The sequence below is a fragment of the Lissotriton helveticus genome, chromosome 7, assembly GCF_964261635.1.
Source record: "Lissotriton helveticus chromosome 7, aLisHel1.1, whole genome shotgun sequence".
Classification (NCBI taxonomy): domain Eukaryota; kingdom Metazoa; phylum Chordata; class Amphibia; order Caudata; family Salamandridae; genus Lissotriton; species Lissotriton helveticus.
This window is the reverse complement of record NC_136068.1, coordinates 1,427,423,419-1,427,445,688: the sequence shown is the minus strand read 5'-3', so window position 1 is coordinate 1,427,445,688 and position 22,270 is coordinate 1,427,423,419. Positions and strand designations below refer to the sequence as shown.

At 45.8% G+C, this 22,270-nt stretch overlaps 1 protein-coding gene across 4 annotated transcripts in view; it reads left to right on the top strand.

Annotated features, from left to right (window-relative positions):
- Positions 1–22,270, top strand: part of MYH16 (myosin heavy chain 16) — a 1,068,458-nt gene that overhangs the window by 943,580 nt on the left and 102,608 nt on the right. For all 4 annotated transcript variants that reach the window (XM_078654769.1, XM_078654768.1, XM_078654770.1 and 1 more), the window contains one exon: positions 17,855–17,958. In XM_078654769.1, coding sequence (XP_078510895.1) covers positions 17,855–17,958 — 104 coding nt within the window. The remainder of the gene's footprint in view (positions 1–17,854; positions 17,959–22,270) is intronic.

The window sequence follows — 22,270 nt, the reverse complement described above, 5'->3', positions numbered from 1 at the left end:
AAGTTGCAAATGCACGTGATCAGGTACACAACTCCACTTGTGTTGCAGTTGGACAGTTGTTTTAAGTGCCATGTAGTGTTGTTATTAAAAGTGACTGTCTTTGTGGTAGATGTTAAATGGCACACACTACAATTGTTACAGGGGTAGTGGCCCATTGGTAAAGGTTGGAGGACCTGTCCGCCCAGGTTTCTGAGCGCGAAAGAGTTCATAGCCGCACCGGGGCTCCACGGGTGTGGAAGAGGTTGAAGGCCACCAGAGCCCAACTGGCCAGCCTAGACGCAGACAGGGCAGAGTTCGCTGCTCTTCGACTGCGCCATTCGTACTACGTCGGGGGGAACAGAACTGGCCGCCTCTTGGCCAGTGCGCGGAAAGCCAAATCCCAGCGCTCGAAGATTTCTGGCCTCTGGGACGACAATGGCGTTACCGTTGAGGGGGAGACGAAGATCGCGGAAACGTTCAGGGACTTCCATGCCTCACTATACCGCGCTGACACTGTCCCGAGCGGAGATATCGATAGCTATCTGGAGACAGCGGAGGTCACCGCACTCTCCCCATCTGCGGCAGACGCCATGGAAGCTCCCATCCGCCTGGAGGAGGTGGTGGCAGCTATCTCTCACCTCCGCCCTCTTAAGTCCCCGGGGCTTGATGGCTTCTCAGCCAATTTTTATAAGACCTTCAGCTCACTCCTCGCTCCTATCCTTACTCAGCTCTTCAATTCATTCACTGGTCCAGGTTCCATCCCCCCAGATATGTTGGTGGCTGAAATCGTGGTACTGCCTAAACCAGGCAAGGACCTCATACACTGCTCGGCGTTCCGCCCCATCTCTCTCCTCAACTTGGACCTGAAGCTCTTCACCGGAGTATTGGCTGCTCCCCTCGGGCCGTGCCTACCTGGGATTCTAGAACCCGACCAATCGGGTTTTGTCCCGAGCCGCCAATGTAGCGATAACACTAAGCGGTTCCTCCACTTGGTCTACAAGGCCCACTTCCAACAGTCAGACTCGGCTCTTGTCGCCATCGATGCTGAAAAAGCGTTCGACCGCGTCGATTGGGCCTTCTTGCAGCAGGTCTTGGCTCGGTTCCGGCTCGGGGATCGCTTCCAATCTTGGATAGCGAGCTGTTATTATCGTCCTTTAGCACGGGTCCGTATGGGCGGCTTCCGCGCTAGCCCCTTCGAAATCCAGCGGGGCACGAGGCAAGGGTGTCCACTCTCACCCCTCTTATTTGCTCTTTATGTGGAGCCATTGGTGCAAAAAATCCGCGACAACCCCAACATTCACAGCATCACTTTTGGTGGGGAGCCCCATACAATCGGCCTTTATGCCGACGACATTATACCTGCCCTTGATTATCCGGACCGCTCGATCCCTGCTTTTTTGGAGGAGATTGACATCTTTAGTGCCATATCTGGCTTCAAAATTAACAGGGGGAAGTCATTGATACTGCCCTTAGGCAGGAATGCCCGAGCTCTGGAAGGCGCGCCACAATATGGCGGAGTCCTACAGACGACAACACAACTCCCTTATTTGGGCATCACGCTCACCTCATCCACAGATTCGATGGTTACCCTCAACTAGACGGCCCTCGCCTCCCGGATTTGGGCCGACTTTGCGCGGTGGTCTAAACAACCGCTCTCTTTGTTGGGCCGCATCGCTGCAGTGAAAATGTCGGCCCTGCCTAGGATTTTTTACATCTTCCAAACCATTCCGGTAACTCCTCCAGCTGGAGTTCTTGCAGGTATGCAGTCTGCCCATCACCATTTCATCTGGGGGGGGAAACGCCCACGCTTGCACAAACAACTGGCATATCGCGGCCTAGACGAGGGTGGCCTCGGGATCCCCAATCTCCTGCAATATTTCCAGGCTTTCCAACTCCGCTACCTGGTGGAGTGGTATAGTGCAGAATCCGAAAAGAGATGGCTATTTCAAGACAGGGCGATGGCCCAGACATCTCTTTGGAAAATCCCGTTCCATCGCCGCCATGACCGACCGAAATATCTCCAGAAATCTCCCATCACTCGCACTATCTTACGCGTGTGTCATACGGTTGCCGTTAAGAGGGAACTGACAACCTTTCCCTCCCCCCTCACCCTCCTCCTGGACAACCCCGAATTTCCACCGGGTATTGACCCCCACGCCTTCCCGCAGTGGCACGGCACGAGCTGCAGGTCGGCGGGCCATCTTTTTGACCTACAGGGCTTTCTTTCTCTCTCCGATTTGTCGGAAGGTTATGATTTGGTCTCCCCCCACCGGTTCGAATACTTTCAATTCCGGCACTGGCTCACGCACCCAGATTATGCTTCCTTAGTGAGGAGACGCATGACAAATTTTGAGCGGTGGCTGGTGACAAAGGACTCGGACAAGCATCTTATCTCGGACCTTTACAAGATGCTCACACCCCCCAGTGCCTCGGGTAGAGCGGCAGGACAGAGACGTTGGGAGGCAGAGCTGGGGAGGACCCTGACGACCCGGTAATGGAGCTCCATATACTTTAGGGCTTCTCACACCACACGCAACACAGCGGGTAGGGAGGCGGCGGTGAAACTGGCCCTTTATTGGCATCTTACCCCTGTTAGACTCAACAAAGGGAATCCGGCTCGTAGTGCGCTCTGTTGGAGGGGCTGCGGGGAATGGGGCACCATGACTCATCTCCTCTGGGACTGTCGGGAAGTCAGGGACTATTGGACAGCGGTCTTAGATGATATAGATAAAACCTTTGACACTGAAATCCTATGCTATTTTAGGCCTACCCAATGCGCTCACTTTCCCCCTAAAATCAGCCAGAGGGCGTCAAATGGGGATTGCTGTACAGGCAGAGACACAACACATTTTGTCACTCTGCACGCCTCACAGAGATCCCTCATGATCCTCCATGATCTCTTGGCAAGGCGCACTATATCCATTACGAGTTGCTTGGCAATTGCTTTTCTGTTATGGCACACCGGCTGGGGTGGGGGGGGTCAGGGGGTGTGGGAGTTTGGAAGTTTCATTCTTGCAGTTTTCATGCTCCGCTAAGCTTGGCAATCATGATTCTTATATCGCGCTCACAGCCCGGCTCATGTATCTTGCTTGCACTTCAACTTGTGGAGAAGCCTTAAATGTCTGTCTCGGACGCTTCCTTTGAATGATGTCTTCCTATTGCAATGTATTGCCTGTGTTTGCTCTTAAAATCAATAAAACAAATTTAAATTTAAAATATTCCTCTAAAATCAGACGAACTACGAATTCCGATTTACTCACCTGTAATCAGAAGAGACCTCAGTGCTGCATCTTTCTGCCCAGTACTGATCTTGAAAAGTAATTTTAACCGTACTTACCAGTAACTTGCATTTCCTTCCATAGGATATCATTGCCTGGTATATAAAATATATATATTAAAAAATATATAAAATTTAAAAAAACAAATATTACAATTTCAATATTTTTAAAACCATTTTTTTCAATATATATTAAAAATATGTAATGTAATTTAAAAAATAAAATATCTGAAAATAAATAGATTAAAACAATGTAGTAAATCAGTATAAAAGAATAACAATTAATACATTTAAAAATTGGCATTTACAAAACCTATGAAATGTACTAAAAAACATAGGTTTTAGGCATGGTATAGTTAGGAGTTAGCATTTAAAAAACCTTTGAAATTCACTGAAAAAAACATAGGTTTCACACACGTTATAGTTAGGAATTTGCATTTAAAAAACCTTAGAAATTCACTGAAAAGGTTTCACACATGTTATAGTTAGCTGGACATTTCACTCATACAAAACCATTTAAATTCCCTCGTTATAGTTAGTTGAGCTAACTATAACTTGCGCGCCCGCAATGCACTGCTGATGACGTCACATATTACATCACTCATGACATGGTCAGTGACATCACTCATGACATCACTGATGAGAACTCAAATGACATCATCCTTGTGAAAGAGTGGCAGACCTCCTCTCACAGTAATATAACCTTTGATACACACATTCTAAAATAGAAACTAAAATTTTCAAAAAAATGGAGATACCAATACCAGTTACAGCAACCTATTCAGTAATTCCAACATCTACATAAACATCCACTCATTCACCAACAGTTCTATACAGTCACTCATACATGTACTCACTCATCATATGTACTCAAACACCTATACATCCTGTTACACACCGACACTCATCCATAGAGATACTCACACATGCAAATAAACTATCAAACATCCATTTACTTGCATATACAGCTATACACACACCACTGCACTTACTTTTACAGAAACGTACACATACTTTACCTCTTAAACAATCACTTATAGAAACACATGCTTATTTATACAGGAACTCTTCCAATCTCTCGCTCTCACATATACTCACTTATATACATCAATACTCACATATACTAGATTAAAACATATGTAGTTACTCATAAAGATACTATTGAGACAGTCATTCACTCACTAACACACCCATACACACACTCATCCACCCATATAGTCCTGCACACATGCTGTCTTCAAAACACATACAAAGTGAGTCACTCATTCATGCATCTATGCGCTAAGTAATACCCCCAACCAAACCATCCAGACACTCATACTGACTGAAAAAAACAACTAATAACCCATATACACACTCATGTAGCTACTCACCAACCCATGCCGCCACTTATACACAAAGTGGGACACTGATACAGATATTTACATATTTAAACATTACTCGCTAATACATGTATTTACTAAGATACACTTAATAAGTCAGTTATACAATCAATTTTACAGAAGAAAACATCCATTCAGACAGTTATTTACCCATTTATTCTTCCATCGACCTTCAGATATACACATATAAAAAATATTTATTTTTCAGAAAGACACAAATTCACTGGATAATGTCATCAGTTATGTCGTCAGTGATGTCATTTGAGATGTCATCAGTGATGTCATGGGTGATGTCACTGACCATGTCATGAGTGATTGTTAGAAGGTGGTTCTGACACTATGAGCGGCCTGGATTTTTCGCTTTTTGAGCACATAATTGTTGAGCTTTTACTGTGGAGAGCCTCATAATCTGGGACTCACCCACAGTGAACTCATAATGAAGGAGACTGCATGGAGATTTGGCTGGTGTACCCCTGGCTTGACTAGGCCGCTGCGCAGCAGCTGGAGTATGGGACACCGTGCTGGTTACATGCAGACATGGGTGTACATGCGTGTGCACACGTGTAGGGGCTGCACAGGGGAGATTCCTAGCGTGCACAGTCCAGGAGCAGCTACAGAGTGAATGGTGTGGCAGGACTTAGGCAGAATTGGGTGGTGACATGGAATAGGCTTTATGCACTGGAAAGGAACATGCCAAGGAAAGTCAGTGTGTCTTACTGTGTTTTCACTTCATTATTTCCCTATGGGGATGTGGGGCCCATGGCTAAAATGACTTCCACAAAACCTACAGATTCTAGACACGCACTAATGTCCAGTGTAGCAGATGTGAAAATGAGTATCTGCAGAGTCCAAAGTCATATTTGTACTGCTTTTCGGTCGTCCGGAAATGTCATATTTCTCTGAGTCCCGGCTGGTGTCTGGCCATGGCAGGTTAGATTAATGACCTTTCTTCCCAGAGCGAAGATCTTCCCTCCAAGGAGAAAAGATAGGTGGAGCTAAAAGCCAATCCATCAACTGCTGTCGCTGGGTGGCAGGCACCAGTTTGCACCAAGGAGGGAAGGCAGTGAGGGGGGAAGTAGTTGGGTTTTAGAGGCCATGTGGCCAGAGACACTGGACGACACCATGTTTGAACAACCCAGAGACTGGACAAGAAGGAGGGAGCAGGGGCAGGGAAGTGATGTGTCACTGTTTGATAGGACACACAGAGACTTCCTGCCAGCCCCCTACTCAACCTTTAAAAAGTATTTGCACAGGAAGAGAAGCTCTCTCTGGGGTGTCGTCTGCTGAGGCGAAAGGTGCTGGAGTCTTGCGCAATGGGCAGTTGGAAGGAGGACACCCCTGACTGTCCCCCCAGGCCCCTAACAGCACCAGAAGAAGAGCTCAGGACCGGTGCGCAAAAGAAGAGGCCTCTGCGCAGGGGGAAGAGAGGCACAGGAGCCAGTGAAGACCGCTCCCTGCAGAATGCACCCGCTTGGAGACCTGGAAAGCAAAGGAGAGTGCTCCCAGTGGCTGGGGGACGCCACAAGGAGCGAGAAGACATGAAAATGGGGCAGATAGGACCCCTAGGGGCTGAGATATGGCCCCGGGAAGGCAGACAACCTTTGACCCCTAAGAAGACCGACGACGAAGCGCGTGGGGCTCCGCTGCCGGTCTCAGGGATGCCCCTTTATGGTGGGTCAGGTCCCGGGGGCTGCCCCCAAGGAGAAGTAAAGCCGGGGTGCGCCGTCACGTACCCCTTGAAGATGCCCCCGCGGTGTGCCAGGAGCCCACCCTGGACCCCGCTGAACCTGAGGCTGGGGAGCGCCGTTGCGCCCCCCCCCCCCCGTGAAGAGATGCTGAGGGACGCGGATGCGGGGGAGTGTCATCACCCCCCCCTCCCCCCGCGAAAATGGGTCCAAGGTGCCCGGGACCCCAACCCCGGGCCCTGGAGCGAAGGCGGGGTGCGCCGTTGCGCTCCCCGTGAAGATTCACCCCTTTGGGGACCAGGAGCCCACCCTGGTCCCCGGCGAAGAGGAGGCAGGGCCCGGGACCCCACCTGGGCCTCAACAAGAAGGCGGGGGCGGGAGGTGCCGTCGCGCCCACCCCCCCCCGCAAAGAAGACAGCAGGCGGTGCCTGAGACCCCATCTCCGGGCCCTGAAATGCTAGGATGGGGGGATACACCGACGCGCCCCCCCCCAAAGATGTCCGGGTGCCCGGGACCCCATCTCCGGGCCCCAGAGAAGAGAAGGAGCGGCCAGGGGTTGGGCTCCCCGAGCTGTATGTGCTCACCTGGGGGTCCGGGTGGGACCGGGCCCCCCACCAAGGCCCTGAAAGCGGCAAAGCGCAAGCACGGCTCTCCCCGGCACAGTGGGAGAGTCGCTCATCGATTATGCAGCAGCAGGAGCTGAAGTGCCCCATAATGCCTTGCAAGGCATGGGGAATGGATCGTTTTTGGCATTTTGGTGGCCCCCAGAGGAGAGGGTCACCCTGGAGTGTGAATAGGTGCTAGGGGGAGCTGCTGGAGAAGCGCAGTCTTGCCCCAGCACAAAGCTAAGTCCCACCCTAAGTTTCTTGAGGCTTTAAAAAGAATAACCCCTTAACGCTCAGCAAAGATTACAGCACCTCCTAGGCTGGAAATTTTGTTCTACAGCAGGGGGTTCATGGAGAAGTGCATCAAAGATTAAAGGGCTGAGTTGGAGATGTCACGAGAAGGGCATCCCCTGGAGGTGAAATGGTGTAATGACATTGCTATGCACTAATGGTTATTTCTTTTGGAGGGACTGAATTTCACAGAGTGTAAGGCGATGTCATAAGCAAAGTGGATTTCAGTGCCTAGACATTCCTGCTATGGTGTCTAACTGTATGTACTCAAACCTGTGATTTTATGTGTGATCCCTTAGGGGCTGTAATTGCAATGCATTCTAATGATATCCAAATGTTATGAGTACTGTCATTCTAAAGTGTGCGTATTCTTGCTGCTGTGCTTAGGCGAAGACCCCAGACTATTAGCCCTTAAGATGTAGAGGTGCCAACTGTAGGGTTAGCAGGAGATGCTCAGTCATGGTCATGTGTCACCAAGGCAGGTGTAGGCTATTTACTGCTTGTTGAGGTAATGGGGGGGGTCGCAACTAAGCATGGGCGTAAAATCCGTTCCGCTCGTGGAATTTGCAAATTTTTGACAAATTCGCGTTCCGTGAATCGCGCTAATTTGTCCCAAAATTTGCAATTCGCAAGCTTGCGGATTTGTTGGCTTGGTCACGAGACTTTTTGTCCGTGAGCACGCAAAACGTGCGCGAACATGCAATTGCACAACGTGAGCATGCAACTAGCCCATATACGACTGCATGGGTAACCTCGCGGTAACCGCGCTGAAAAAATCCCGCAAACACGCAAAAAGCCCAGCGAACACGCAAAAAGCCCAGCGAACACGCAAAAAGCCGCGCAAACACGCAAAAAAAATATTTCGCTAATTCGCGGATTTCGCGGACCGCAAATTCGCTTTCGCGCAAATTCACGTACCGCGAATTTGCAAATTTCGCCCATACTTAGTCGCAACTGGGATGGAGCCAGTGCGCAGGGCCCTCGCTCCAGGCTAAGATCAATTCACTGCATTGGGGGCAAGATGATGTGCATACCTGGGAGTGGTGGTACTAGACCCCCCCCCCCGCGGGAGGGGTGGAGAGTTAGGCAATGTCAAAGTAATTCCATCAGCTTATGTATATTTGTAAATTGGTGTATAGTATTGAGTGGTGTGTGTGTTTAATAAATGTATTCTTACTTTTATAAAGCAAAGTACAGACTGGACAATCAATTATTGAGTGTTATTACTAGCACACACCACCTCCCTTGAGTAAGCCTCAGACTGCTCTGCAACGCTATCATCTGAGAGTCAGGCGCTACAATTGGGTGTTTCGTTCCAGGAGAAGGACAAATGTAGTCATGTTATTTGTGCAGGCCTCACAGATTCTGCCTCGTTTTCCAACAGTGATGTAATATGTGACATCATCAGCAGTGCATTGCGGGCGCGCAAGTTATAGTTAGCTGAACTAACTATAACGAGGGAATTTCAATGGTTTTGTATGAGTGAAATGTCCAGCTAACTATAACATGTGTGAAACCTATTTTTTTTATCTGTGAATTTCTTAGGTTTTTTAAATGCTAATTACTAACTATAACGTGTGTGAAACCTATGTTTTTTTCAGTGAATATATATATATATACATATGTACACATATTACAAAAACTGTAATTTTCTATTTTTTGTACTGAATACTACTAATTTGGGCCTAACATTAAATACCTACTGGCCTACTGGGGACTAGAGACTTACAATGGGAAAAATGCATTCAGGGCCCCCCACTTTTTCTCGTCCCCACTTGACAGATCACCCCAAAACATCCAATACAGCAGCTGCACCAAAAAAGGGAAAGTTGCTTGAAAAATGTGTGGGGATTCGTCAAGCAGTACCAAAGTTATTGGCAAAAAAGAAATTGCTTTTCCTATAAAAACTTTGGTCTCCAGTAGGTAGTTAAAGTTAGAACCGCCATTAGGTTATATATATATATGATTGGCTATTTCCAAAAATGGGGGGGGCTCGCACCCCCACTGCATTGAGGACTGCCACTTCCCTGGGGCTAGTTACAATAATCATGGGGGGACTGCACCTCCCCGGAGTTAGTTACAATAATATCAGGGGCCTTGTGACCCCCCAGCCTTGGGGAAGGGGGGCCACGCAACCAACCTCCTGGAGCCGTTTATGGCCCTGGAGACTGCCACTCCGCTGGGCCGGCTCCATCAATGTTACAGGGTGCCTACCCCCGGAACGCTACAGTTTGCTATGGCTTGGCAAGCCAAAGCAAACTCTCTGCTTTCAGTAAGTGAGAGCAAAAATGCTCTTGCTGAAATCAGAGCATGTCTGTTCCCTGCCCAGCGTCAAACGAGCAGGGAAACAGTCATTGCTTTGAGAACCTCCCAGGGTCTTAAAGCAGTGCTGGCTCCCACAGGATATGGGGAACTGGAAGGGACCTTGGGGCCGTGAGGCTCCTCGCATTCCCAAACATTGCAAAAGTGGGTGCCCGTGGGTGAGACCAGGGCACCACACTACAGGCCGGGCACCAGGGGTGAAGTGCCGGGGGCCAAAACAGGCCCATCCCCCTCCCTTATTTACAAAAATAAAAGAGAGGGACAGGCCCAGTGGGATGCAGTCCCCAGTGCCGAAATAGCCCAGGAGGGGGGACGCCCTGCCCCCCTCCCTTTCAATTACAAAAAGAAAAGGCCAGACCCCAGGGGATGGGGACTCTTGGGCTGCAATCGGCCTGGGAGGGGGGGGCGTGCGGCTCCCTCCCTTTTTATATTAATTAAAAATAATTTAAAGGGGGAGGCCCCAGGGGATGGGGTCCCTGGGGCCCAAAATGATCCAGGGAATGGGGGCCACATGACCCCCCTTCTTAAAAAAAAGAAAAAAGAAAAAGCCAGCAAATCGTCGGAGGCTCGACCCCTTTCTCCACCACTCTGCAAACGCACCACCTGGCGCGCTGCTGGTTGGGGGATGTAGTCCCCTTGGCTGATGAGGGTACTCAGCCGCCAACAGGGGCTCCTGTTACCTCTAGTGAGCCCCACACTGGTATGGGTTTGTCAATGGTTTTGAGAATGGTAGTTTGGAAGTTGGAGTGATTATATGAAAGGTTATATTGGGTGTAAGAGGTTGCTTCAGAGATTCTATGGATGTAGTCATCAGTGGTGTCTTTTGAGATGTCATCAGTGATGTCCTCAGTGACGTCACTTACCATGTCATGAGTGATGTAATATGTGAGGTCATAAGCAGTGCATTGTGGGGTGCGAGTTATAGTTAGCTCAGCTAACTATAACTGCTGAGTTTCTCTGGTTTTGTATGAGTGAAACCTGAGCCTGACTATAACGTCTCTGTAACCTTTGGATTTTTCAGTGAATATTTCTATCCATCTATCTATCAATCTATCTCTATATAAATATATATAGATAGATAGATATTTTAAAATAGTAAACCTTAAATATTTCAATATATAACATTAGTATATTGCAAGTTAAATAAATGTAAATACTATTAATAATATATAGAAATGTATACTTATGGAAACACACACAAACGTGTGTATCTTTATATATACATATATATTATGCAACACTATTATGAAAACTATATATTTTGCATCATATTACATTGGGTTATTTTTTAAAATGTACTACTGTGAAAAGCATATATATATTTTGGATTTCGATTTACTATTAACATTCCAGGCTGTTCAACAGTACGGAAAGCATGGGCCTTCGAAGGGGTTACATTTACTATTCCCACCCCAGTCCGTGCAATAATAGGTAAAGTACTTCACTTCAAACACATTACATATTTGAATAACCTTATTCATTTAAAACAAATATAAATCTCTTAATTTGAACAGTATTCATTACCAAAAATATATATGTGTAAAACAATTACTAAACAAATGAATAATTAATGGCTAATAAAAAACATGTTTGTTATCCATTACTTAATTCAGTTCCCACACTGTACCCACACCCACACAAACGTAGCAGCCAACACTTAAAATGTATACATATAAAACAATTTACATAATTAATAAATAAGATTGAATACATATTTGTTAATTATTATTTGATTAACATCCCACTCTGTATGCCAACACACTTCACACCCCGCAACTAAAATATAAATACAACTAATCAATATTACATCATGTACATAATTAATTATCAAATCAAAAATTATTAATAAATACATAATTGATATTATTACTTTTACCTTATATATCCCTAGAAACCCAACAGCTCACACCTAAAATATAAATGATACATAAAGTCATTGCACAATTTAGATGATTATTAATCAATTAAATACTTATTAAATTAATAATAATTGCTAATTAATTATTATTTTAATAACTTCCCACTCTATGCAACTACAAACCTGGCAGCCCACACCTAATATATAACTACAAAATAGAATTAATACACAAATTACATAAGTATTAATCAATAAAATAATTAATACATTAATAATGCATTCTTAATTATCACAAAATTAACTTAGCACTCTATACCCCTACCCCCGGCAGTCTGCACGTACTATATAACTAAAAATATAATCATTTTACAATGTACATAATTAATAATCAATTAAATATTTACTAATTTAATTACCACTTAATTAACTTCCCACCCTATACCCGTACAAACCCAACAACCTGCACACCATATAACAAGAAAAATATATTTATTACACAATGACATAATAATCAAAGAAATAATTATTAATAAATTAAGAATGAATTGTTACTCAATTAACAACCCTATGCTCCTACAAACTTAGCAACCTCCTACACTATAAATTACTATTACCAAGTAAATTGAAATTATAAATCACTTAACATTGCAAACTAGATTTAAAAATATTATTAACAATTATACAAACAATAATAACACATACAATTAATATAGGAACTTAAACACATTGAGATAATTAAAAAAACAATATTGTTTGCAACTATAATATTGAAAACAATAATAACAATAATGATATTCTTGACATCGATATTACTTACCTGAATAATAATAAATGTTCTTGACAACGATAATTCTGCATCACTATATATTTTTTCGATATTTCTGTATCCCAATATTTACAACTCCATAGTTTCAGAATGTCAGATATCTATTAATATCAAAACAATGATTCTCATGTTTGTCGTGGATCCATCAGATTCCTGCAATGGAACCATTAGTCCACCAAGCCAATCTCACCCGACAGAAAGTACAGTATCGAACTAAGAATATCATAGTAGCAAGTCAACAGCAGTAGCTGTGTTATCTGCAAAATTAAGTAACACTGTTTAAGAGTGGGTTTCTGTATTTACTGGAATGGCAGCACACTGGCCTCCTAGTTTAGCGTTATGAGTAGACAAACGGTGTGCAAGCCCAAAGGCACATGTGACTCACAACAGAAAACACAGATGTCTCAATCTGTTTTGCTGACTGGTCCACTTGGTGCTGGTCACCACAAATAAATGGTTAATGACAAAATGGAGGCTGACAGGAGTATGCTGATTAACAAAGTTGGAAAAGAAAGGCGGAATGAAAACATTTCTCCTTCCTAGCGCCTATTTGAAATTGGCACTTTTTTCTCACACTAAAGTCTGTCTACTTTTCTAAGTAAGTAGGGCTTAGCAGCGGAAACCTTGGGCGGTTGCATGAGAATGCCCATTCACCACCCATTGTATGCTCCCTTGGCGCCGAGTAATGCAAAGCAGGGCTGTGTGCTGCTTTGCACTACTTTTGAGTGATTTTCCAGAGCTGGAAAGTAAATTAGTAAAAAAAGATTTGCATCAATTTTGTGATGCAAACACAACAATTAAAACTTGGTAAATACACCTATTGTGTATTCTCACTCGGGCAGTAATAGTTGTGGTTACAAGTGCTTCTATAAAATGTTTTTGACATTGTTTTGCCATTAATACACTGTTTTTGGGGAGAACCAATGCAGTATATGTGTGCATCATCATAAACAGGTGTACAGCTCACCCAGTTGATGGCATCAAGACATCTTTCACATAACTCAGTTGCTTAAGACACAAACGGGCCGTTTTATATCTAGTTAGGTGGCCCATTTCTCCATCAAGGAGATGGAGTAAATTAATCTGTTGCCCTTACGGAGGTGCTGCAAGACAAATGTAGGTATCACAGTCAAAGTGGCAGTCATTCTAAAGCATTGGCAGGAACTGCCATCACGGCAGTTCCTACCAATGCTGTTTACAGTTTGGTGCGGGGTTCTGTCAACATGACCAAGCCCTGCACAAACTGTTTTTTTTAAATACACAGCAAAGCAGGATTTTCTTTTTGAAAATGAAAAAGAAAATACTCCCGTCATCACGGGAGCCCTCTGCCATGGCAAGGGGAACATTTAGCAGTTTTCACAGCCCCTTACTGCCAGGGTGTTCCTGGCAGTGATGGGGAGAGAAAACTGACCTCTAATTTACCATCTAAATTAGATGGGCAAATTTAGAGGTCTACCTCCAACAGCCCTTAGTCTTCCGGGTCATCGGAGGGGTTAATCATGGTGGAGACAGAGTTGTCTCTGTCATGATTAAACCCTAGGTCCACCGCATCTAAATTTGCCTAGGTGGACCGTTATCTTGGCAGTATAGGTATTCTAATGCCATTATGATGGAGTATCTATATGACCAAAACATGAATCAGTCCATGAGTTCAGTTTCTCAATTACAAATTTACGATGCTCTATAGCTCATAATGCTGAAGTCAAAGGGGTCCATTAGGATGGCGGGCGGACTGAAGTCCGCCCACCAACCTAGCAGTGCTGGGACCAGCTACCAGTGGTGTGGCGGTCCCGCACTGCTAATTAGGATGTAACCGCCACCCTGGCGGTCGCATCCAGCATATTCAACATTGTGGTGGGCGGTGCTGTGAGCAGCACCCGCCACAATGCAGAAGAGGCATGGCGTGCATTGGCATGCACAACATGACAGACACTGCGAGGTGCCTGCCTCCTTGTGTATGCCAATGTAGGGGGGTACCATGGGTAACCCCCAAGTGCAGCCTGCCACCCCCGAACACACCCCGGGGGCCCACAACGGGCCCCCAAAGCAAATCCTGCATGCCTTTCTATGGCGGAGTCTCTGCCATGGAAAGGCATAACACCGCCCACATCATTATATGGATTGCGGTGCCTGCAAGGCACCTCCACCATATTATAGGCCTTTTCCAACTGGTAGGCAATCGTGACGATCCTGACGACTGCTGGGCCACCATTGTGGCAGTCGGGAGAACGCCACCAAGCTGGTGACATCCCGACCACCGTATTATGAGTACACCACCTGGCTGGCGGTGTTGTGTCAACGGTGCTATGATGGCAGCATGCTTCAACTCATAGAAAGACCCTGGAGCATATTCCGCCAACCTGGCAGCACCAATTGCATGCCGGTGCACTGTGTACCATGCACCATTTCGTGCATTGCACACAGAGTGTGCACGACAGTGCAAGCAGAGGGGGGGCATAACATGTGCCTACATGCACATCCCCCAATGGGCAATTTCCCACTGGGGTCCTGTTGGGGGCCCCTTCCATGTCTTTCTCCCAACCTTTTCATGGCAGGGTTCCCACCATGAAAAGGTTGGCAGAAAGGCAGGTCGTGATCAGCACAGCCATGCCGGCATCAGCACAGCTGCCATTGATCACCACTTTCCTCAACGTCACCCTGTCAGAAGCCAGCATCCTGGCTGTAGCCGCTGTCTTGCATCAGGCTTGTGTTGGTCTGACAGCCAACCTCATAATCAGGCGGTCCAACTGCCAAGGAGGCTGCGATCGAACCACCACCGCAGGTATGGCAGTCTTGGGACCGCCGTACTGGTAATTAGGGCCTTAGTCTCAACCAACATCTTCATTTTCTTCTCTTCAAACTTTTTATTGGGTAGACAATGGTAGACCGGTAGTAAGATATATAAAATGGTGTTAAAATACCCCTTGCCTTCTATTCCTACTACACTTTAAATTGATTAAGCACCCTGTTCAGCCATAGATCTGAACTTATTATGCCAATTCACACCAGATATCCTTTGGTTCAAGGAGAATAATCCTGAACCTCTTAATTACCATGCTACTTTGTTCTTAATGTAGTATTTCTGGAGAAGAGGAAGCTAAGCATGTTTAAGACATTTGCAACTTCACAATCTTTCAGAAGTCATGAGTGCTCATTGTTGAGCTATAGTAATACTGAGGTTTTTAATCCAAGCAGTACTGACTCAGTTAAAAATCTTTGCAGTTTATTTATAAAACTAAAGCCACCCAGTATACACACTAGGGGCTTTGGCCTCTCTTATGGGCATTCATTTGTCCAGTTGAACCCCTCCTGATCCCAGTAGGTATCAGTCACATGAAGTAACTGAAGTGTGCTCTCTTCAATAAAGTTGTACAGCAACGAAAGCCCTCAGGAATAATATAGAAAATTACAGTACCTTCTCGAAGTAGTAGTGTAGGAAGTCTTTTTAAAAATAAAACATTCTCATCCCAAGCTTGTCGCCAAAATTGAAGTGTGCTCTCTTCAATAAAGTTGTACAGCAACGAATGGACTAAGAGCCTTCAATCTTTGATTAGATTTATTGCAGTCAACAGGATACAGAGGTATACAGGTATAGAGGGCTCAAGGTGGTAGCTCCAACTGCCTGTGAAGCAATTCCAATGCCTGACCCAAACATTCTAAACAAGTATTACATGGAATACATTGACAAGTACAAAGTAAGATTCTAACATCTTTATATAAAGTAAGTGCACTGAGAAATGATGCACAAACACCACAGTAACCCAATTGTATACATTGTACATCACGTCATCGTCAGTCTACACGTGAATTTTCTAGAATTATTCTAGGTCAATAAAGACATTAAAAGCCAACTGCAGCCGTAACTGTCGACTAAAAGACTGGTGCAAGTTGTTCTACCCATATCCAGCATAGATCTCTGGGAACTGTCTGAAACTGGCCCCTGCCAATGCCAGGTTCTTCAGCAGCATCAACCAAGCACGGGCCATGATGGGCTAATCAACTACTCCGGAGAGATTGCAATGTCACTCAGGTTCATCATCGGAAGAAATCTTTACAACACAGTGCAAGAAATGTACTCACCCATCATATATCCACTGTTTAATCTCCTCAGCAGCTAGTCTTGCCTCCCAGAAGCAGACTTTACAACACTTCCAAGAGTTTTGGGCCTGTAAAGACTAGGAGGTGGGATCACCACTAGCATTCTCACACTTCCGCCTGTCCACCCTGAAAATCGTGTGACATGTAGCATCCTATCCTTTTAAAGGTCTAAAAAAGTACAAAAACAGCTTCTTCCTTTTCACCAATAAAATTCCAGCACAAATCAGACCTGCTTCTCCAGACTGACATCTCGTCTCTTCAAGAAACACCATGTCTGACAGTCCCGCGTGGCTTCCCCAGTCCCCTTCGCCAGCATGCAGTGAAGAGAGCCCACCCGCAACGACTTGCTCCCATTGTCATTTTGTTACCGCAAAACTACCCTTCTGCACACAAGTGCTCCCAGTTCGGTTTGCGCTGTAAGGGTAGGAATACCTACAAATACATGTGCATGCAATCATAATTACAAGCAAATGGGCTGTGACTAGAAATGCATTAACACAAAATTATTGATTTATTACTTTTCAGTTTTTAATAATCCACAAATAGTTCAGGCTTAATCTGTCCTCAATATTACTTTAATTTGAAAAGAGCGCTCGCTGATAGGCCTGGGAGATGGAATAACCTCTTATGCCTTTGAGACAAGATGGCTCTATTTGTGAAGGGAACATCAAAGAGCCATGCAGTGCTGTTTCCAAAGAGCAGCGTCAGCAGAGGTGCAGCCTAAAGATAAGACGTCTCCATGCCTCCTGGAGGACTGCTGGTTCCCACTTAACTTGCTTAAATTCGTTGTGGAGATTAAAGGAGTATGGCAGCAGACACCACCTGTGAATATGCTAGCTGCTTTTAGGGCAAAATAAGCACTTTATCAGGATACGCGTTTGCCATGGTTACTTCAAACCGGGTCCCTGTGATAACAGCGTGTCCCCTTCGTCACTCTTCTTATATGTATTTTAGCAAATTAAATGTTATGATTTCCAGACCTACTAGAACTGAAAAACTAGCATTGTTAATGCCAAAAGGATGGCCTTGTTGTTATGTTATAGGTAGTAACTGTTAGTTTTGACGAAGACATTGTTGAAAGAGAATTATCTTGTGTTATGTTTTTATTTACTCTAAACTGTATTTGAAATGTAATAGATGTGTGTATGTACTTATATTACAACAGAAAATATGTAATTCCATACTATAGGACGGCCATTCCTTCAGAAACAAATACAAATGCCTGCATGAGACCACTGTGAAAATCGAGCCATACATTTATAAAAGTCTACAGTAAATGTAATGCACCGTCCGGTGTCTACAAGGAATAAGCTTTGAATTTTGAAAGGGTCATAATGATTGGGCATTGGAATCAGAAGTGGGTGATGGAACATTAACACAAGGAGACAACTGAAATTATTATAAAGTACATTTTTGGTTTGAATTCATGAGGAATAGAGTGACTAAGTAGCTGTAGAGGAATATAAAGGAATGTATTTTACTTTTTGCCAAACCCATGGAAAACATTGTATTCTTTATGTCCCATTTACAGGCCGAAGAAAGTAAAGTTGTACGATTTCAGGTGGAATTGACCCAAATAAAGGCAGAAATCGATCGTAGAATTCAGGAAAAAGAAGAGGAGTTTGATGCAACACGGTGAGTCTTGTATGAAAATGCAAAAGACACAGGTTGAGTCTTAATTTGTATATGGAACCTGAAGTGCTCGTGCATAAACCAACTCATCTGTACTTTTGGGGTCAAACAGAAGAAAGGATAAAGTGACTGCGAAGCTGTGGCTCAGCTTTGCAGAAGTATGGCTAGGAAGACCTGTAAAGACGAGCTTGTGTAAACGAATATGAGGAATTTCCTCAGCATAGGGCTGTTTTGGGGTAATGATGTGCTCTGTCCATGAATCTGGAACTCAGAACATAGAATTTATTTGATTGCACGTTTCTGTGGCATATAGTCCTCAATTTTGCTTTGAGAGTAAGAGTCAGTAACGGCTGCTACCGGACGGGGATAGTGGGGTGGTGGGGTAAGAGGATGGGGAGTGAATTTAAAAAAAGGTACTTACCTGAAACACCCGGCTGCGCCTCTCCTCCGTCCTCGTCCTCTTCATCTTCCTTCTTCCTGTCCCGGCCGGTAACAGGAAGCACCTGGGCACATAGGATCCACAGTGCCCTGGTTCTCAGCCAGTGAATGGGAGCCAGGGCATATTCTCCACCCAGGCTGTACGCAGCCTGGGTGGAACACATGCAAAGTATGCATGACCGTTTGGCCGGCCCGAGTGCAAACCACTCCTCCCCATGCTCCGGCCATCCCTGCCACTGACTTAATAGGAAACTCTAAAATGATAACAACATTACATTATTATTTAATTTTTCCCTTGAGCAGTGTTAAGAGTGGTATTTCACAACCAAGCAGGGGCGGTGCGTCCATTGGGGTGCTGGGGCATTGCACCACTAGAAGTTCGTGCAGACGTGCGGTGCAAGCAATGATGCAATTCAGATCCGTAATAATTGAATTCTCTTGCGCTCACGTACAGATGCTGACGCTGTAAGTCAGGTTGAGTAGAGGGACACGCCCAAGGCAATCGGCTGATGAAGGGGGTGGGGGTGGGGCTGGGGGCAGGGCTGCAGTAGCACTCTATGATTTGAATGACAGTCAGACTGTCACTGTCAGCAGCGCGTAGTGCGCATGTTCGAGTTTGGGCTGGTCATTTTTATGACCAGCCCTAACATGCACACTGTCAGCCAGCCACTACTATACTGAGTAGGAGAGCGAGGGAGGGGGACCCGAGAGGCCGAGGGTTTATTCATGCAGCAGCCCCCAGTCTCCTATGGGCGAGCCCTATCCGTGCTCTAGTCAATCCAGGCGCTGCTAATGCAGCTTCTCTGGATTGGCTGAGACACCGCGCAGCCTGCAGGAAAACAAAGCATTGGGTGCCACGCGTGGGCAGTGGCACTGCCGCAAGGTATGGCCAATCACTGTGGCTTATGTGAACAGTGATTGGCCATTTCGTCGTTAGTGAGGTGCGTACTGTCTGCAGTCCTTCATCACCACACCACACACACCTCGTGGCGGTGTACTGTCCTGTATTACTGGCTGCTCGTCGTGGTGACTGAGTGTGATGACTTGATTTGATTTGATTTGTGGTTTTGTAAATCGCACATATGCCCATGGGCGTCTTAGCGCTATAGAAACGTATGACTAGTGCAGTGAGGGGAGGCATGATTTAGCATGATACGAACAGCCACGTTTTTACAGATTTCCCAAAGGACAACAGGGAGGTGCTGTTTTTGATAGCAAGTGGGAGCCGATTCCAGTCCTTGGCTGCATGCAGTAGGAAGCTTCTACCTCCCCACCTTGCTTGTTTGAAGCGAGGGATCTGTATAAATTTTGCCTGACTGGAACGTAGATCTCTTTTAGGGATATATGGCTTGAGACGTGATCTAAGGAACAGTATTCCAGAGCCCTGGAGTGCCTGGTATGTTAGACAATGTAGGGTATCCAGGTGGTGGGATATATGTTCTGATCTAGGGATATCTAGTATCAGCCTGGCTGCAGAGTTTTGCAAACGTTGCAATTTGGCCAGGTGCTGGGCCTGCATCCCGGGATATACAGCGCATTTCCGTAATTTCGAGAATGGCGCCGCCCCTTAAGGACCTTAAATTAACTTCTCCCCAATCATGGCCTTACCGCCACAGGCCAGCGCAGTTGACCGACTATCCGGCCACCCCTACCCTCCTACACTGAAAGGTCATGCCCTGTCTTTAAGAAATTCACGAAACTAGCCAACTCACTGCAGGTCATGCGTTAGCTCTAGATACCACTAACTAGGCAAGAAGATTCTCTGCGACGGTTTCATCCCCCCGTTGTGGACAACTTCAGCCCTTGATTGATCGCCCATCACCTTGATGCCGTCACTTGCCACTCAAGTTCCGCATCTAACAGTCCCCTTGGCTGTCCGCTTCTTGCAATTGTTGCGGTGTGGAGCACTTCCCGGGTATCCGCCATGGATCCAATCATACATGTGTGAAAAAACAAACAAATGATTAGTGCCTGTTTGTCTGTAGATGACCAATCACAATTCGCCAGTCAGCGCTACTTCTGTGCCGGTACTGTATGATGCCACCAGGATGCCTCAATCCTCCGTGATACTGGACACGAATCCAGTCTGTTTGACAACATAGGCACCCAGAGTGCACCAGCCCCAGGAGGATTTGGCCCAATACGACTTGGCTTTGAATAACCTGCCTAGTTGTAGAGGCCCAAGGACGTAACAAATTGCGTGAACCCACACGTATAGGTGTGCAGGTGCCTGCGTGCAGAGATACAGCGTGACAGAACTTTTGGCAACTAATGCCCCATTATGCCTGTACATGGGTGCGATGGTACCTTGCGATGCCACACGGACATCCATGGTACAAGCGCACAAGCTCTCTTCATGATTGTGCCCATTCCCATGAATACCCTTGAGGGTGAAACAAGAAGGTCTGAAATGTACTGTGACGCCATAAGCGTTGAGGGTATACTTGAGAGAATCCTCACAGCGAATCGTGCCAAGTGAGCCTGACCTCCAAACAATGCAATAACTATCCTAACTCCCCCATTAAGTAATTTGGCCCCATATGAAATCCTGGAGCCTACCTTAGAGGTAACATATGTAAAGAAGAAGGTTTTGGCCAACCTGGCAATTCAGCAATTGCGTGTGTAGACCCTGTAGTGTAGGTCTGCCCTAATTACATGGTTCCCCCTGCGGGTGGAACAAACCGGTGGTGCGAGCCCACTAGCAGCATTTAGCCTACTGGCCCTGACACACATACGTGTAGTTCCCAGAGATTTATCAGTAAATCCGCTAGGTCAACCCTCAGACACCTGGCCCCCGCCATAATATCCCACAGGGATATGCATTGATGAGTGCTTACCATAGCGCCAGTTACCCTATCATGTGCTGTTTAGTCCAGTCAGAACATTGTTGGGACGTTTTGTCCAGTAAGAACTTTGTTGGGTGACTGCCTGGTGCTGTAAATTAATTAGCAATCAACTGGTAAACCCATGTCCGCTATTTCTCTTCCCAACATCGTCCCTGAGATTTTAAATCAGAGTACCACAATGAGGGATCTAATCCTATCACTGCGTCTGGAATTGCATGGAATACAGATAAGGGTTTCCCAGTGGTTAAACTAAATGTAGGAAGTGTCACCCGCCGGCTAAATGTGGCTATTAGAACCAGGTGGCGTAGCCCTGTCCTCTGTTAGAAGCTGAATAACCTAGTGCCCCCCTTAATTAATGAATGGAACAATACAGTGGAATATATTATTGCATTCCTAGTTACTTAGGGAGGGCACCGGGTATAGAGTGGGGAGCAACAGCAGCCCCCCTGCACTTATGGTTATGTAAGGAATGCTGATGCCATGCTCTAAATGCACATTACCTTGCCAAACCGGTCTATTGGCATTTGTCAAGTCCTGTGCATAATAAATGCATCTAAACCCACACGAAATTTCCTAAGGCTTCATCCTAATCAAGGCAAAAGTCAGACATGATGGGTTACCTTGTGCTTGCAACACTTGGGGGCCGAATGAAATCAGGCTTTCAATGTGAGCTCCTAGCCTAGTACCTGTTGCATTACCTTCAGATTACCCTCAGACTCTCGACTGAGAAAACTTAGCATTGCACCAGTCGCATGCCTCGCAAAACATTGACATTAGGCTTACCGTGAAAGTGCTTAGTAAAGCACCAGTCAGACTACATGGGGATCCCTCCATACACCAATGCAAGAGGTTATCTGACTTGCCCAACCTCACCTGAGTTATTGGTTATGGATATGACTTGTTCAATGAAACCATTGTGAGTGAAGTACCAGTGTCATCTCCCATCTTGGATCCACCTGAGAAACTGTACACTAAGTGAAATGCCCATGGCTAGCCTTACTCTGTACCAATGAGATGGGGATGCTATCCAC